This window comes from Corylus avellana, chromosome ca4 (assembly GCF_901000735.1).
Source record: "Corylus avellana chromosome ca4, CavTom2PMs-1.0".
In the NCBI taxonomy this organism is placed as follows: domain Eukaryota; kingdom Viridiplantae; phylum Streptophyta; class Magnoliopsida; order Fagales; family Betulaceae; genus Corylus; species Corylus avellana.
The window spans coordinates 3,451,477-3,469,539 of record NC_081544.1 but is presented as its reverse complement, the minus strand read 5'-3'; the positions used below and the strand labels follow the sequence as shown (position 1 = coordinate 3,469,539).

The following is an 18,063-nucleotide window of genomic DNA, read 5'->3' as shown; positions in this document are numbered from 1 at the left end:
TATTAAATTTGTCACGTGGACTCATGTAGACTTACACAAATTTAATGGTGGATTCATTCGTTCACTATGAAAATAGTTAACAATAGAATAAATTCTATCATTTTTGTTTTGAAAATTTCTAAATCAAACGGATGCTAAATAAAAAAAAAAAGGTCTAACAGAAGGATTAGATAGCTAGAAAATCCTTTAAATTTCTCAGATAATTTTCCAGTAGGGTTTTCAAAATCTTAGTAGTTGTTTTTGGTTAAATAATTCAGATTTTATTATCTCAACATTATATTTATTTTTCTCTTGTATCTCATTCAATGACATGCAATTTTAAGAATTTCATGCATGATTTATTTTATTTATTTATTTATTTTAATTTATATATTTTCCCTTTAATTATATGCATCAGTTGTGACAGCAGTACTCAACAAAGAGAGTTGACCCCCCAACTCAAAACAAGGCCAGAAAATCAACAAAAATCAAATAAAGAGAAAAGGCCAAACCCTAGTGGTGAAAATTATGTGGAGATCAGCAAAAGAAAAAAGGAAATGGAGTTTGATTTCATGAGAGGTCCATTATTCACCATTGCGATGCGGCGATGGACTTTATATAATTATTGCTATTAGATTACCAATTTGCAACAAAATAAAAAAAAAAAATTTTAAAAAAAAAGGTGTCACATTGACCCCACTCTCCAATCCTAAGATTATGCTTTGGAAGCCCAATATTGCTACCATTCTTCTTCGTGTTCTCTTGATCTTATGTGGATATTGTTTTCTAAAAAAGCAAAAGTAAAAAAAAAAAAGAAAAAAAAAAAAAAAAAAAACCTTACCCTATCGGACCGGTCCCTCATATTATTTTTAGAAAATAACAACTACATAGAACACCCAGAAGAACTGTGGCATTTTTCTATATATATATATATAAAGAATAAAGAAATGGATAACTAAAATAGAGGGTGTGACGTAGGTACTTTTGAAAAATTAGATAGTTAAAAAAAAAATAATAATAAAACAAAAAAAGCTAATATATTATTATTTATTCTAAAAATTTAAGGCCATAAAAAATGAAAAACGGAATTATTTAAATTTATATTCTATGGGATTTTGCAAGCGATGTTGTTTTTCCTTGTGTTTCTTCTTTTTATATGCTAGATATTTGATGGCTCTTTTATTTATTTATTTATTTTTTGAGTGCATGCCCCTTTAAAGCACTCAAAGGCCAAATTAGCAGTATTCCATTCTGGAGTGTGCGCGCACCTATTCTATCTTGTTGTAATGTACATGAAAGTGTCTCATCCTATTCCTATGGAACATCTTCGATTTTAATTTAGTCTATTACTTCTAGGATACCACCTTAGCTAACCAATTTCAAGATTAATTATATATTTAAAATGAATAGACTTGACCTTTGAACTTTGGGAATTAATCAATTAATTAATTAGCCTACCCAACTTGAATAACTTAATTATTTATATCATATCATATCATATGTACAACCAATGAAGGTACACAAAGATGCTTCATCCAGAAGGCAACTTGTGATTGCACCTGACCTCAATCCATATTATACCTTATTCTAATAAACAACTAGTTTTCAAATGGGATTTAATTTTCATTTCACTTAAAATTGAGACGATCTTTATCCCTTGAAAACTACATCTAGTTAACCGTTATCTATCACAAAAACTAATTTTTAAATGTGATCGATCTTCTTTTCACTTGAAATGAAGATGATCCTGATCCTGATCCCAATCCATCATAAACTGCAATCTATAATCATATATGCATCCCCTTTTCTAATCAAAACGAGTTTACAAATGAGATTTTCGTTTCACTTGAAAATGGAGAGGATCCCAATCGATCATCGTAAACTAAATATCTTCCCCACTGCAATCTATCATAACAAGTTGAAGTACTCAAATTAAAGAAAGAAGCTGGCATTTTCTTTCTTTTCTTTTTTCATTATCCATTAACAACTTAAGATCATAATCTCTCTCCTTGGGACAAAAAAAAAGAAAAAAAAAAGAAGTGAGAAATCTGTGCCTAAATCCCGAAACTTGCCGGACCTTGATACAAGGAAAGTCCAATTAATCATGCACAAAGACTATAATCCTGTTAGCTAAACCTAATTAGAGAGAGAGAGAGAGAAGAAATGCATAGAAAAAGAAAATACATTTGCTCTCAAGAAAGGAATAATTTCAGAGTAGTCTTTCTTCCACCAGTACCAGAAGAATAATGACTTCCCAACGTCATCGTTTCAGACTCCTCCGACGGCGTCGTTTCTCTTGCAGTACTACTAGTACTCATCCTCCTCTTCCTTATTCCACCACCCACTTCTTCCATTCTCGTAATATTCAATCTGGGTGTTAAGCAAAGATCAAGATCCACTGGACTAACACACAATTGCTGGTCATGATCACCATGATGAATATCTGATGTCTTCTCCGCCACGTTACAAACTTCGCCGCCACCGAGAACCGTCTCCACCGCCGCCTGGCACACGTGCCAGTTCCCCGTCCGGAGCAGCCCCACCACTCCGTTCACCGGATTCACCGTCCTTCCGACCGCTTCATATAACAAAGACTGAAACAAAGCTGGCCAGGAAAAGCAACACAATGATCAAACACTACGCAGTAACGTGTTAACCGACTCCTATACGCCTGTCATACGATCATAATTAAATTTTTACCAGGTCGTTGGCGCTCGGGGACGCTGGAGATGAAGGACATGAGGCAGGCTCGGCCGAAGAACTTGGCGACGAAGACTGTGGCGTGGGCTTGGGCTTGGGGGCTCTCTATCCATTGCAGGCATTGTCGAAGCATGCAGTTGTCGCTGCAACCTTTTCGAAGAACCCGGCACCCATTGCAACTCATCTTGGGCTCATTCACGAGAGAGAGAGAGAGAGAGAGAGAGAGGTGAGGTGTAGGTAGAAGAGAGGCGTGGCTTTGAGAAGGGTATATAATGTGAGAGCGTATGTGGAGTAAGTGGGTAATTATTGGGGGATTTGTTAACCATGGTTAGTTTAGGTGTAGTTAGGATTTTTCTAATTTTCCAATGGGTGCAATTTATATAGCCACCAACTAACATGAATTATCACTCCTTTTTCGATTTTAAAATTGTCCACTATCTCTTCCTTTCGGTTCAGGAGTGAGAATAACCTTCTCTAATAAATTTTTTTCCTTATTTAATCCTCTCTAATATATAATGTGAGCACATTTGAAGTAAGTGGGTAATTATTGGAGGATTTGTTAACCATGGTTAGTTTAGGTGTAGTTAGGATTTTTCTAATTTTCCAATGGGTGCAATTTATATAGCCACCGACTAACATGAATTTTCCACTCCTTTTTCGATTTTAAAATTGTCCAGTCTCTCTTCCTTTCGGATCAAGAGTGAGAATAATCCTCTCTGGTAAACTTTTTTCCTTATTTAATTAGAAAAAAAAATAACATCAATTTTATACCAACTCATTAAGGGTTTAATTGGTTAATTATCATATGTCTCTTGAGCATGTGAAAAGCATGCAACAATTTTATTTTTTTTGACATGGCCGTACAAGAGGGGGGAGAGAGATTCGAACTAGTGACATTCGCTTCATTAGGCGTGATCTTATCCGATTAAGCTACCTCTTGAAGACAAAAGTATGCAATAATTTTATAAACTGGTTTAGAGCAAATTCTTTTTACCTAGTTTGAAGAAAAATTTTGTTCCAAGTACAGCCAGAGAACTTATCAAAAACTCACAAGGGTGAAACCTCAAATTACCAACATCTAGTGAGTAGCTCAAGAAGCTAAAAAAAAATGTTTCGATATAAAATGTTTTCTGAACAAAAAGGTATTTTTTTTTTTTTTGGTATTTGGTAGATCAAAAATTATAGTCAAACCAAAAACATTTTCGGTCTACCATGAAAACTTTTTAAATTTTTCGTAAAATTGTTTCTATTTTTTTTAAAACAATAAACAATTTTTCAAATTTAAGTTTCTCCTTATTGATCGTCGGACCACTATTTGAACGTTGCCGGCCCTTTTCAAACGTAAGAAAGTATTTTATGTCAAAACCAAAGGAAATGAGAGTAAAATGAATTAATAAATAAAGAATTGGAGCTTGTAAATTTTCCATTTAGTTAAGACCCTTGGTCTTAATTGTAAGATATACCAGCTGTTTAACTAAACTTTTACGATTGATCTTTAAAACAGTTTTTTCAGTTAGTGTAGATTATATATATATTTTTTTAAAAAATAAATTATATTGAATATCACATATAGAATCTGAGTATTTTCTAGAATTTAGTGAGGGAATGGGAATATATATATATATATATATATATATATATATATATATATAATAAATGTGACTCAGCCCATGGTTTTAGTTAACTATGGTTAAGTTGGTGGGGGGCAAGGGACGGGCAGGGTTCCAAAGAAGTGGGTGATGACTGATGAGAGCGGCTCCGTTTCTCCGCAAATGGTGATCGTTTCTCCACCGTCGATTCTCTCATACATGAATATCTACAACCAGATTCTCATGGCTTTGTAGTTAATTTGTACTTGGTCCGAAGGTTTAGGACGACAAGGTTTAATTTGTTGGTTTTTTCATTTTTTTTTCTCCTTTTAAATAAACAAAAAATTAACGTATAATTTAAAATATAAAACACTCAAATTTATTCGCTTTTATATCATATTAAAATATTTTAAAAAATATATATACTTTAAAAAGCATTAACAAACGAAACCCAATATTCTAAGAGCTGTGATGAATACTCTTCCACCATTGTGGTATTTCATAAAGTCGTTAGGGTTTCAACATCTCACCATTGGAGCAAATAAAAGTATGGGTCAGCCTGGCATTATTGTCTAATTTGCTATAAATTAAATGTGCATGCCTTCTTTTGGGTATAGCCTAGCTTTTGTTTTTTCCCTAATCTTTTTTTTTTCTTAATTATATTCACTAATGGGAGAATCTGTAGCCCAAATGATGGTTGAACCCATAGGAGAACCCAATATTCAAGGCATTATATATATATAGATTGTCTTTGATTATACACAAGTGTGGATCTGACTGTAGCTCAAACGTTTGGACCAATGGGGGGAACCAATCATCAAAGCATTTCCTTAAAGTTAATTAATGCTAATTAATTGTATATACATTCTTTAGGCCATATTAAATTGTGGGCATAAACCTACTTTTTTTCTTATACTTATACTTCTTCTTCTTCCTTTTTTTATTTGGGAGGTTGGAATGGTGAAACAGTGTAAATTACAATAGAAAGACAGAGTTTTTCTTTAAATTGGGTTAAAAAAATTTATTATAATTCAATTTATTAATAAAGTCTCACATGCATTTGAGAATCAAAATGTATTTTTAAAAATGCACGTTGAGCTCTATTAAAAATGCTACATTTTGAATACATGTCAGTTTGAGACGTTTGAGGAAATTTCTCCAACCGAGTTTGAAAAAAAACTCTGTCCCAATAAAATACTCATCCAAGCACCAATTAATTAGTACATGCGCAATACTTTGTTTTCAATTAGTCTTGGGAAATGTTAATTAAAAAAAGAAAAAAGATTTGGGTAAAGAATTAATGAACTTTAGAGTAAGTGGGTACACATAATTACAATGTGTAAAAAAATAGGAAAAATTTTATAAAAAGAAAAAAGAAGTGGTTGTGAGTGAGTGGCGTGAGAGTTGAGATGACGAAGATGATAAGGCGAAGTGATCGAAGTTACAGTGGCGACTCGGGTACGTACGTGTCATGTCTATCCGATATGGACCACTATTTGCATCCCACAAACTATTTAATTGTTTTTTTTTTAAATAAAAAAATTAAAAATTAATTAATTAATTAATTGTTTATTTAGTTTGTGGAGAATGGGATTCTGATTCATCATCACCATCGGATTTTACTTTCACACACCTCATTTCTTTTGGCTTCATTCCAACCATGTTTTCTTTACTCTCACTTTTACCATCAATCTCAATTTGTCATATCTTCCCGTAATTTAATGGTCTCAAGAAAATTTTTAAGTAGTCAGATAAGCACTGAGATGAAAATTCAACTCTCGTAATAAGAATTTTCAAACTTGATTAGTATCAGTTGTTTTGGGTCTCACTGAATCCTGCTGTGACTAGGTAAAATAATGGCTCAATCAAACTTAAGAGAGCGAGGAAATTTTTGTCCATTTTTGTTTTCTCTTTTCAAAATAAAATAATAATAACAAACATCTCAAAAATAGAAAATGTTTAAAAATACTTTTATTTTTATACCATATTTAAAAAAAAAAAAAGAAAAAAAAAAAGAAGCAATTATAGTTTGGGTGTGTAAAAAAGAATTAATGATTCGGTCCTGTTTAGGATGATGTGAAATTGGCATATATTGCATGGAGTTATGGATGGGGCCTCCCCAGTATGTTGCTTTGGCCGTACACAGTAAGCTGGAGAGGGACTTTTTTGGCGTTTTCCCTCTTTTCTTTCTTTGCAACACAAACACTACTTTTCAAGTGTCTCTTCCATGTATCATAAAGACAAATTAATGTTACTTTACCAACAAAAAAGAAAAATGACAATTGATGTTTGGTAATCTCACTAATTATTGTGCTCTATCACCTTAATTTTTTTTTTTTTTTTTTTTTGTTAAGATGCTTTATATATATATATATATATAAGTCGATAAAGATATTTTACTTTATTATAGGACTTCAAGCTTTTACTATATAATTTCTTACAAACTAACATGATAGTTCACCTACCACTTATTATATAATGTCAGCATCTAACGTCTAGACCGTCATGTTGCACTTATTATATTTACAAATTGATACGACAATCTATGCACTGTTCTCACCAACCGCCATTGAAATGTGAAGTGCCATGGAACACTCATTTCCATAAATTATGAATGCCCATATAAATTTATAAGAAAATTATAATAAAAAATTGTAGCACCCTAAATATTTTTTTATATGATTGCTTTTTTTTTAAAAAAAAAAAAAAAAAAAAAAAAAGAAAGAAGTAGAAGAAGAAGGGAAAAGGGTTTTCCTCATTCTTTTTGATGGCATGGGGAATCTTGCTCCTAACTACTTCACGCGTGAAGCCATCTTACTTCCTATCAAACTTTTGTTGGGACTTCAGTATTTGTTGGTTGTGACTGTAAAGTAGTCTTGCCTCCTGTCCTTTGTAATAAACGTTCAACATATATATATTAATATATATTTTTTGGATTAATAACATTATATATATATTCTGCAGCTAACAGCAGTTGAATAATTTGACATGAACAATGTGCTTGTGTACAAAACAACAACCTATCAATTTTATTTAATTCTAATTAGCATAGTGACCTTTGCTTAGATTAATAATATACATAAGCTTAACCCGCTGCCGCATTCATTATGCGGCTTAATGACATGTAATCTCTAATTTTTTGTTGATTTAAGTCAAAAAGAGAAAATCACCCACGACCATACACAAAACTTGGGTATGTGGAGAAAAGGGTGCCAGAGAAAAGCCGACTCTCGTGACGATGATTTTAAAGATTATTTAGGTCTATTAGATGTGCAATTTTGTTTGTTTCGATGCAAGCCGGATTAATTAACTGTAATCTCAATGTTTATGTATACCTCTTAGGTTATCCAAATGACAAGACACTGTTTAGTGTTTGGTTTAACATCAGCTTAGAGAAAAATAATAGATAAATCTAACAGCTTGACTAGTGACATTTTCTTTTTGTGTTCCCTTTTGATGATAACTGCCAGCAGTAATGCTGATTAATATAGGTAATAAGAAATTTAGAATCTTTAAGATTCCAACAGCCGTCCCATTTTATTTTTTTTTTAAAATTTTCAGATACCATTTTCTGGGTTTTAAATATATTTATCTGACCAAACAATATCTCTTGGACTTGGAGTTACTTTAAAATATTTATATATGAAACCACATCTTCTGGAACTTTTCTCACTTGCATCCTGCAAAATATAGTTACTAAAAAAAGAGAAAAGAAAATCATTTCCTGTTTGGTCTTAACAAAAATGAGGCTACCTATATTTTGCAGGATGCAAGTGGAGGATTACAATGATGGGCCTGTTCAATTTTGTGAACCCTAGGGCCCAGATAATTTCTAAATTTGAGAAAGGGGGAAGGGAAATAGAATATATCTCTCATAGCCCTTTTGTTCTTGTAATATATATATATATATATATACACTGATTTTACCTTTCAATATAGATGGGCATGGATATCTTTTTTTTCTTTTTTTTTTATGGATCCAGGCTTCTTTGAATTGTAGCCATTTATTTTTGTATTGATCCACAATACTGATTTTACTGGGTTTGCAAGCCTTCTTCAAAAATACTCTCTATTAGCATACAGAAGCAAGAATGCCAATGTCAATGACATAAATGAATATATATATAAGATGTAACCAAGTGCTCATGTAGCTCAAAGAGATGAATGCCCCTGCCATGTGAGGGGAAATAACCTGTTAAGACTGATGGGCAGACACCATATATGATGGCAAGAGCTCTACCTCTTTGGGCATTTGTCTTATATACAATTACCCTTCCTTTTTTATTCCCTCAAGTGGTAAGTTTCTCAGTAACTGTAAAATTCTCAGCAAAATCAACTCTAAACTCTTCATCCAAAAACTATATGCACTTCATTTTTGCTAAATTAAACGATAAGCACTACTTTTGAAGTTGCTATTGTCATTAAGAAGGCAAAAAGACCAAAAAGAACCCACCAACACTAATTCTGTCATTTCTAAGATACTGAATGTCTCCTATTTCTGGAAGGTGTTGATTTAACTTCTTCAGGGTTTGCAGAACCAAGACTATCAGATGAATCTGAGCCACTATTCTCACCTTGTCCCCCTTTGCTAGACCAAAGCTTTGAAAAGATCTTCTTTGACTTAAGCAGCCCTTTCATTTTGCTAATGGCAGCTTTGTCTACGTTACTTTTACCATCTCCATTTCTCTCATTACCTCCAACTCCATTGCCCAACCTTAAAGCAGCTAGCTCCCCCTTTAGGGCCTTGAGCTCCTCAGCCGTGGCTACCGCATCCCATTCTTCCTCGGTGTTAGTTGTTGCTGACCTTGAGCTCCCATGAGAGCCACCATTTAGATCCTTAATGCCTTTGGGTAGGTCAGGCGTGCTGCTGCCAGATGATGCAGCAGCCCTAACCTGCTCGAAAAAGAGCACCTGCACAACTACACGCAATGGGAGTCTCTCATTTTGCACGGCATGCATGCATGCATCAACTGATAGCTTCTTGCAGTCCATCAGCTTGCATATCCTTTTCCTCTCACTTTTGCTGATCCCCGGGTGCTCCTGCATCAAGACACAGAAGAATGCAATTCTATTTAGATATTACCTCGCAAAATCACGCAGATTAAGCTTGAATGCAACAGCAGTAAGAATTGTGAGCACTTTAATAAATAACGAAATTTCTAGCATCAAGCCCGACTACAACAGAATGTAAAGCATGTTTTACACCATGGAGTTTGCAACTTAATGCATATGCACCATAAAAATCATTTGAGAAACTCTTACCTTCAGATACATGTCAATGGCGCGATAAAGCCCGTCATGAGCAGGCCTAGAGATACCAGACACCATCTCAGCAAGATCAACAAAATTCGATAAGGGTAGATTGGGATCCTTGGAAATTTCAGCAAGGTATCCATCTATCAGTTTTGCCACCATCAGCTTTGAAGCATCTGATAAAATCCCTGGCCTTCTTGTCTCCAGAAGCTCATGGCTTTTTTCTAGTGATTCAATCTCAGCATTCTGATCTTGCATTAGGAACTCTTGTACTATTTTCTGTACCGTACTAACTTCATACATTGCAGTGTCGTCTTCTGGTGCTCGTATCAAAAGATCATGTACAGAAGCCTCCTCCAGTTGCTGTCCTATTCTCCTCACCAGCCCGCCCTTAGCCATCTCTCCCGAGTCCAGATAAATGGAAGCTTTCAACAACTTGAGCAAGAAACTACAAGAGACACTGCCTTTCTCTGCAGGCAACAACCACACTATAGAATCTACTATTGACCGATGCTTTACCATATCTCCAGACTGAATCATACCCTTACTGAATCCAGGCAACCTTCTATAAGCATACGCCTTCAACGCTTCTCCAATCACATCATTAGAAACTATCCCTTTGTTTTTAATATTCATTAGAACACGCTTATATAGATCATTTTCAAGCTCGCACAAATCCTCAACCCACCAGTCGTTTGGCACCAGACGATTTCTGAGACCATTGCAGTTCAGATCATTCCCATTTTCCTCTGGGAGTTTCTTCCGGTTATAGGTATAGGACCAGTCAACCTTGGAAACATCAACACAGGCCTTGGTAGCTATAGATTCAATGCAATTGCTGACCACCTTCAAGTCCTCAGATAATGGTAACAGAAACTTCGTAGTCTGAAGGGCAATGATTGAGTCTTTCCAGCTGCGGAAAATACTAGAGCTAAGAAAGACATCAATCTTGTAAATGAGGTTCCCTCTCTCCATGGTCTCATGCATTTCTAGGTACTCAGCTGCACATCGAGCCGCAACAACATTATAAGCATTGAGGGTGACTGTCATGCCATAACAAAACTTGGCACATATCTCAAAGGCAGCAGGACCACCAGGAATGTCAGAAATGTGAACTTCATCCGTGTTCTCTTCATTAGTGGTTGCAACCAACTTCTGCAGGCGGGCACTCTTTGACAGTAGAGGAAACTGCACCAGATATTTCAGATTTGGTATCAAAACATATAGATATTCACACAACATATTGACATGCATTGTCATGAATGCAAATGAGCAGATTTGAACCAAGTTTGCCCAAATCTGCTTGATTTCATCATTGAGATTGCAAAGTAGATCCCAAAATCGGGCTCGTTCCTACTAGAGATAGTACTAAAAGTTAAAGCTAGTGCCAACCAATGCCTCTTAACATATTTTTTCATTGCGTGTCTTGATAACCATATCCATCATTTCCTTATTAGTCCCTTTTTATTATTATTATAATCAATTAAGTTATAAGGTAGTCATTGGCGACATGGATTTTATTATCATTTTTGTGACATCCTAAAATGTTAGTCTCGCATTGGGTGGCTGAAATGACGGAGGTATTTTATGTGTGCTAAGTCCTATATTGATTCCTTGCTAAGTGGTATTTGGCTTTACAATTAATACCAAAGCGCTCCAATTATAACTCAAACTAATCCTTTTGGAATAGTGGCGCAAATATGGCTAACGTTTTTCTTGAGTCGTGACCTTTCTAATAATCTCTATCTAGAAATAAATTATATATACAGTATTTTCAATAAACAAACAAGCTGAGTACATAGCTTGGAGTTAAAAGGACTGCTCCATGAGCATGTCAGAACTGAGAGTTTGCAAGCTGAGCTAGATTAAATCATTGTCACATTATATTTTCGAATTAGTTAAGTACCTTTTTGTACATAAGCAACCAAGCATGCACTTTGTCTAGAGAAGGAAAGGGAAAAGACTTAAAAGATAATAATAACAGAAGCAGCCACAGCAGATAATTTCATAAGGATCAGCCAATCTAAATATTAAATAGCTTAAATAAGATAGGTAAGTAGTTAGGATGCCTTCTATGCATCTTGAAGTCCTACATAGCAGCTCAGAAAAAAAAATCCTACATAGCTAAAACGAATTATCTTCATTACATACAAAAGTACTCGATTAAAGAATATTGTACCTTATGAAGATAGAAATTTACATCCCCTACAATAAGAACAATGTCTGTTGGCAAGTCACTTGACACATACCTGCACATTGATATGTTCAATCGTAAAGTTACTGAGAATGCTATAAATACATAAAAAGAAATGTCAAATATAAGCAAGCTATCGTTATAAGCAATGAAGAATATCTGAAATCATAGACAATCCTTTTTAGACCATCTTTATCTGTTCCCTACACGTAAAACTTCACTAAAAAGCTAGATGATAATAACTTAATTTAAAATTCTATACAGTTCCATGTAAAATTACTCTCCAGGTCTAGTTCTTGCCAAGCATGTCGTTGCTTTAAAATCGAATATGTAATAAACCATGTTAGTCAATCAATGAATAGATAAGCTACTAGAATATTTTCGTCTATTTACCATCCTTGAACTGTTTGAAAGTCAAATACCCTTATTCAATTTCAATTTAAGACATTCTACCACATGTGCACCTCTTAAATGACCAGGCAACTGGACAGCCATTAAACTAGTAGAGCTGGAATCTACTCCACCAGAGGTAACATTCCAAAACAGACCCAATACCAAGATATTGCAAGTCATTAATCATAAAGGGATTGGAACTCAGAGTGAAACTTCAAATACCTGCAAATAAGAGGTATTGCTAAGCAAGTGTAGTTTCAAATACACCAAGCTTCAAGTTACTTCATGCTAGTTTTATAAATGTCCCTAGTTTAGACTTAAACTTACATATATGGTCTCTATTAAAAGAATATGAGGGTTTACAAGCACAAGTGTCACAATTTCGCCACAACATTCCCGAATAGGGAACAAATTCAATGACACTATCATTGCTCAAGTTGGATAACTGTTTTCTGTGACTTCTGATACCTTGATACCTACGCTCAGATATGTACTCAACTTTTCCCCACAATTTTCCATGACTTTTAATACCTTTTTCATCTAGGATCAGATATGTACTCAACTTTTGGTTAATCGACACATTCAAAGTTTGGAACAGATGTAATTATTAAGCTTTGAGGGAATTATAACTGAATAACTTCTTATTCACTCAATCAATACAACCATCATTTTTTTTTTTTAAATCCCATCACATTCTATAGCCAAATAATGACAGCTACTACAAAAAACAATACTACAGTACGCGCACCCAACAATCAGAAATGCTTAACATTTATGAGGCACTCTTAAGAAAATTTACAAATTTAAAAAGCAGAAGCAATTTTCTTATTTCCTGACATTGTTAGAACTACGAAAACAGAGCACTTCCTCTCAAAACTGAAATGCCAACAGAGAAATAAATCATCTAAGGTCAATATCAAACCTAGCAAAAAAAGTAAAAATTTAAGGCAACAAAATGGGCAAAGCTCAAATAGAAAGATGATGAACTATGAGAACTTTCAAACCCACCAAAAAATATTTTAAAAAAGGTCCTATTTTTTGAGCAATGAAGTCGTTAGCAGGCACCAAAGGGAGCTGGAAATAGACCTTAAGCCATTCTTTAGCTTTGCAGAGAGAATCAAATACATGATATCTGAAAATATAACTCAAAATTCAAACTGCTTCGTAAAAGTGCTACAGTAAGGATCAATCAAAACGACGAACATACGACAGAAGAGAGGCAAATCTAATACAAAAGAGGCGGCAAAGAGAATTTTAATGAACAGAGAAACTATTGAAAGAGCCGAAGTCATCAGCACCAGGCTTGAACTGGAATGCATAAAAAAAAAAAAAAGAGACTGTAAATGATCTCACCTGACATTGTTCCCATCAGTCTGAAAGGAATCTGGCTTCGATCCAAGTTTCATGAACTTCATCTTTGAAAGCAAAAAGATCAGCTTCAGCCCTTATAACTTCAAACCAACCTTCTCCAACACTCAACCGATTAGTGATAGACACAACCGCACATCCTCAGTGAACATTCATAAACCCCCCAATCGAGGAAATCTCCCCAGAAATGGAAAGAAAAAAGCCCCAAGTGTGGGGACCAGAATTTCTGAATGCAACCAAGTTCCTGATCTCCAAGAAAGAAAGGAAGGATCTCAAAGAGGGGAAGGATATATGCTTGTGGGGGTATGAGAGCGAATCTTTGACAGCAACCGAGGCAAAGAGTCTGAGTAAGAGAGAGAAAGAGATAAAGGGAAACACAAGATGGGGTTGTGCAATTTTTTAAGAAAAGGTTCTCTTGAATGCCAAGAGAGCCAAAGAAGAGGGTGTTTCCTTGGTCGGCGGCAAAGCCCACGGAGCCCGGGCGCACCTAGTCAGCCCAGGAGACATAGCCAACAGAGTCCTAAGACTAAAATAATTCTCAAACCAGTGACACCACAAGCACAAATCTGACTCCACCGCACTCCCCCCACTATATCTTTTCTCTTCCTGATCACTTTGTTCCTTTGTTTTCCATTTTTTTAAGGATTCACACCACCAAGGCCTCTTGTGGACTTTAAAGCTTCAAGTTCCAAACCCAACGTATACAAATAAATAAATAAATAAACAAAGAAGAAAAATATCAACTTTATATATGATTTTTTCAACCGTTGAAGTTTGAAAAAAACCTGAAACAGAAAACAGCATCTCGGTATCAGTTGAAGAAACCACCAAAACGGTAGACAACAAGCATCTCTCTTTATTTTGCACAGTATCGGAATAAATTAGAGAGAGATCACAAACATAGAAGTTAATTTATAGTAATGAACAACTAAACATCAACTACCAACAACAAAATCACCACAAGATTTTAACTGAAATCTGAGGAATCTATCAGAATATATCACAGAAATCTAGTAAAATATTGAAAGCTGAAGATCATGTTTATGTTGTATAATGTTGAGACTCTAGAACCCCACATGAAGAAATATGCCCAATATCAAGTTGGAAACATAAAGACAAAGGCCCAAAAGAACCCAAGACCCGTACTTCAAATCTACAAAGCTGTATAGAGTAATAACAAGTTACAAGAAATAATGTGAAATTAAGAGAAACCCACTTCAAGTTTGAGGTGGTATATCAGCAAAACCAAACCAAGAACTTTAAAACCATATCAAAGAAGAAGCAAACCTCACAAAACAAACAAGAGACAGAAAAAATCATAGAAAATCTTGCACCAGCATTCCAATCTTTTTGCGTCAAGAATCAGAAAGATTTCAGTGGAACAGTGACACTGCCATTAAGACTACTCACATGAGAACTTTAACTCTGGAGGACTCAACTCACCACCACAAAAAAAAACAGAACCAAAAGCTAAAGAAACAACCCAAAAGCACCCATCAGAAAATGAGCTGGTTCTCACAGTCTTTGCGTCAAAAACCTCAAGTACTACCACAGAGGCCACCCAAACAAGACATATTATAGTAAAAGCCAAGCTGTTACGAAATGTTTTTATCAGTCTCGTTAGTACCAACACTAGTACTTTCTCAAACCACAATATTTTCCCTTTACTCACCCACTTTTCTTTTCTCTATGATTTCCCTGAGAAAGTTGGATGATGTTCATTCAATTTTTGGGGGCATTAACACTAACCATTACACTTGCTCAGTCATGCACGCCACACTGACACTCCAGCTTTCTTGTTGTTACCCCCATAATCCGGACTCCCTCATTAAATGACCCTTCACTTGCTTCCTTATTAACTCCATTATTACCCACATCTCTCTCTCTCTCTCTCTCTTGTACTATCTTATTCTTCTACATCAAGGTTGTGCCAGTAGCACCAGAAAACTTAAAAAGAGTGATGATCAAACAGTACCATACAAACAAATACGTGAGCTTTTACCATGTCACACTTCAATTGGCTACAACTTCAAAATGTCAAAAAGGGTTTATTTCCTTTCTTATATTTTAATAAAAAAATTCTTAGCAATTTTTATGAAATATTATGGAACTTATTGGTTAGGGATAATTTCATTTTAGATTCTGAATATTTGAAAAGCTCTCAAATTTTAAAATTTTTTAATTTGGACCCTTGAACTTTCAATTGCAATTAATTTGAATTCTTTCGTCAGATTTTAAACGTTAAAAGTGAGACAATAACATTCATATTCCTGATTTTTGTATAAAATTTCAAATTTACCCTTAATTCCATTTTTTTTTTAAAAAAAAAAAAAGTTAAAAAAAAAATCAAAGATATCTTGGTCTTTTTAGGAGTAAATCAAGGATGTTAACGGCTAAATCTGATAGAGATGTTCAAATTGACTGCAATTGAAAGTTTATGAGTTCAAATTGAGAGGTTTTAAAGTTTTGGGCTTCTCAAATCATGTGGTAATTTAGAGGTTTAAAGTGAAATTACCCCTATTGGTTATTTATTACTAGTTAATGTCCATAGCATCATTTGGAGAATGCAGTGGATATGTTTATTTATATATTTTGAAGAGTTTTTTTTTTTTTAGTTTTAGTTTAAAAATGTGTTTTAAAACATGAAGCAATCTTATATATATATATATATATATATAAATAAGATTTCTTCTTGTTTTGAATTGTTTGTTAATACATTTATCTTTAAAAAAAAAAAAAAAAAATGCAGTGCGAACAAATGTCTACTTTCTAACGTGATAGTACACCTTATAAAAAATATAAATTTTAAAATATTTTTTGTAATCTTGGAGGCTAGAGGCCCCAGACTCACCCATGATTATAGTAGTATGTGAAGCACATAATTAAATAGAATGTTACAAATTTGGCGTGGGTGTATGACATTTGATTAAGATCTCCTAATAATTTCTTTTAGTGCATATGTATAGTTGTACGGGCATTACCCTAATCAAAATGATCAAATAATTATACATAGTGTGTTTTTGAAGTATCTAGATTGTCTGAACTGTTATCAAATAGGATAAAATTTTAATGAGACTCACTTATCTGAATAAGTGAGCGAACAATTCAACATTTACTTAGACAGACAGAACTCATATTAACTCTTTTACACTTATTATCTAAACGCTTAGTAATTCCAACAACAAAATTACAAAAATTGAGCATATATCTTAGTTCTAAAAGTGGTCATTCCTACTTATTGCATCTAGAAGCAAAGGTTGGGATAAAATCAATGTAAAATGTGGAGGGAAAATGATTGCAATTAGGTAGGTTATCGGTATAAGCCAATTCAAGTTTCAATAATTTAGGTTCTTGAGCTTGACCCACTTAACCAAGCTCTTTAACTTTTTCACAAATTGCATGCTTTGTCCATAGCGTAACCAAGCTATTTACATGATCAGAGAGAGAGAGAGAGAGAGAGAGAGAGAGACGAAGTAGCCACTATTCACTAGTCACACCACCTTATCTTTGCTTCACAGTTCACTGGTTCTCAGCATTCTGTCATGCCCCCACGATCCCCCTCTCATACATACAATGATACAAACACTTTAAGAAAACAAAAACAAAAACAAAAACAAAAACAAACACAAACAAACACAAACACAAACACAAATAGAGGTTGATCCCTACCTTATGACATTCGGGTAGGGAACGAGAGAGGAATGCATGGACCGGAGTACTGATTGGACAAGTCTTTCAAACAACTTAAAGTGCGGGATTCATCTACCCAGCATAGACCAAGTCATATAACTGACATACAACTCACATGACATGATTATAAAAATTAGCTATTGATTTTTCTTTTTTTACAAAGTTGTTGATTCAAAGATTGATCAAATTATATGATAATTGTATAACAATCTACTAAATAATATGATTCAAAAACAAAATATGCATTTAGATAATGAAAAAACAAACTCATAAATGTAATTTTTGCATATATTAACTAAAGATGACTGTTACACATCATTATTTTAATCATCTCTTTTTGTAAATTCGATGGATTTACCATTAAATTTGTGAACTCATATGAGTTTCACACAAGTTGAATGATGAATTCACACATATACACAATATAAAAGTTTTAGAGCGTCGGCTCAAGATGCTCTGACGACTCACTGCCGGTCACCACACTTTTTGGTCAAAAAAGTATCTTAACTCACAATCATAGTGCTGACTGTATCTCTGAAAATAACCCATGAACTTGTATGTATATATATCTATCTGAATCAAAGAAATTATATCCACACCATTCCTTATGATGAAATTGAAAGACAAAAGAGGGTGTTAGATTGAATGAGCACCAAGTGATTACGTGGTGGGAGGGTTTGCCGATAAGATTTGGTCAACGAGTTACCTGTCATGCAGGCTGCTCAAAACTTCAAAGGTCCTACATGCCTAATCTTATTAGACATTTGGATAGCAAAAGACCACAACCCTAGCGTGTGGAAAAGGACCCCCCTACATCCACTTTGACCTTTTCTTTTCTAGACTACACACGTCCTCTTTGACCCACCACATGCCTTGGCTACAATAATATTATTATGT

The 18,063-nt window shown here is 34.3% G+C and overlaps 2 protein-coding genes across 5 annotated transcripts; both read right to left on the bottom strand.

Annotated features, from left to right (window-relative positions):
* Positions 1–1,910: 1,910 nt before the first annotated feature.
* LOC132179491 (LOB domain-containing protein 38-like) lies at positions 1,911–2,921 on the bottom strand. The gene is made up of 2 exons (XM_059592225.1): positions 2,680–2,921; positions 1,911–2,584 (listed from the first exon to the last, which is right to left on the bottom strand). Exons 1-2 carry the CDS (start codon positions 2,861–2,863, stop codon positions 2,172–2,174), a joined length of 597 nt encoding a protein of 198 aa, XP_059448208.1. The 5' UTR covers positions 2,864–2,921; the 3' UTR covers positions 1,911–2,171.
* A 5,693-nt stretch (positions 2,922–8,614) lies between these two features.
* On the bottom strand, positions 8,615–15,361 carry LOC132178832 (BTB/POZ domain-containing protein NPY2). Of its 4 annotated transcripts, none has more exons than XM_059591394.1 (5): positions 15,149–15,361; positions 13,462–14,261; positions 11,701–11,770; positions 9,531–10,709; positions 8,615–9,308 (listed from the first exon to the last, which is right to left on the bottom strand). In XM_059591394.1, exons 2-5 carry the CDS (start codon positions 13,521–13,523, stop codon positions 8,742–8,744), a joined length of 1,878 nt encoding a protein of 625 aa, XP_059447377.1. In that variant the 5' UTR covers positions 13,524–14,261; positions 15,149–15,361; the 3' UTR covers positions 8,615–8,741. The 4 variants fall into 4 exon arrangements, with proteins under 4 accessions (XP_059447377.1, XP_059447378.1, XP_059447376.1 ...); XM_059591395.1 differs by having other exon boundaries at positions 15,226–15,361; XM_059591393.1 differs by lacking the exon at positions 15,149–15,361 and adding an exon at positions 14,887–15,059.
* Positions 15,362–18,063: the final 2,702 nt, after the last annotated feature.

Excerpts from the sequence above, each read along its gene's own strand:
- LOC132179491 (XM_059592225.1), bottom strand. The coding sequence starts at position 2,863 with ATGAGTTGCAATGGGTGCCGGGTTCTTCGAAAAGGTTGCAGCGACAAC. Across the intron at positions 2,585-2,679 it reads CCCCGAGCGCCAACGACCTG|CTTTGTTTCAGTCTTTGTTA; the intron begins GTAAAAATTTAA and ends TTTCCTGGCCAG.
- LOC132178832 (XM_059591394.1), bottom strand. The coding sequence starts at position 13,523 with ATGAAGTTCATGAAACTTGGATCGAAGCCAGATTCCTTTCAGACTGAT. Across the intron at positions 10,710-11,700 it reads TAAATTTCTATCTTCATAAG|TTTCCTCTACTGTCAAAGAG; the intron begins GTACAATATTCT and ends TATCTGGTGCAG. Across the intron at positions 9,309-9,530 it reads CCATTGACATGTATCTGAAG|GAGCACCCGGGGATCAGCAA; the intron begins GTAAGAGTTTCT and ends GTCTTGATGCAG.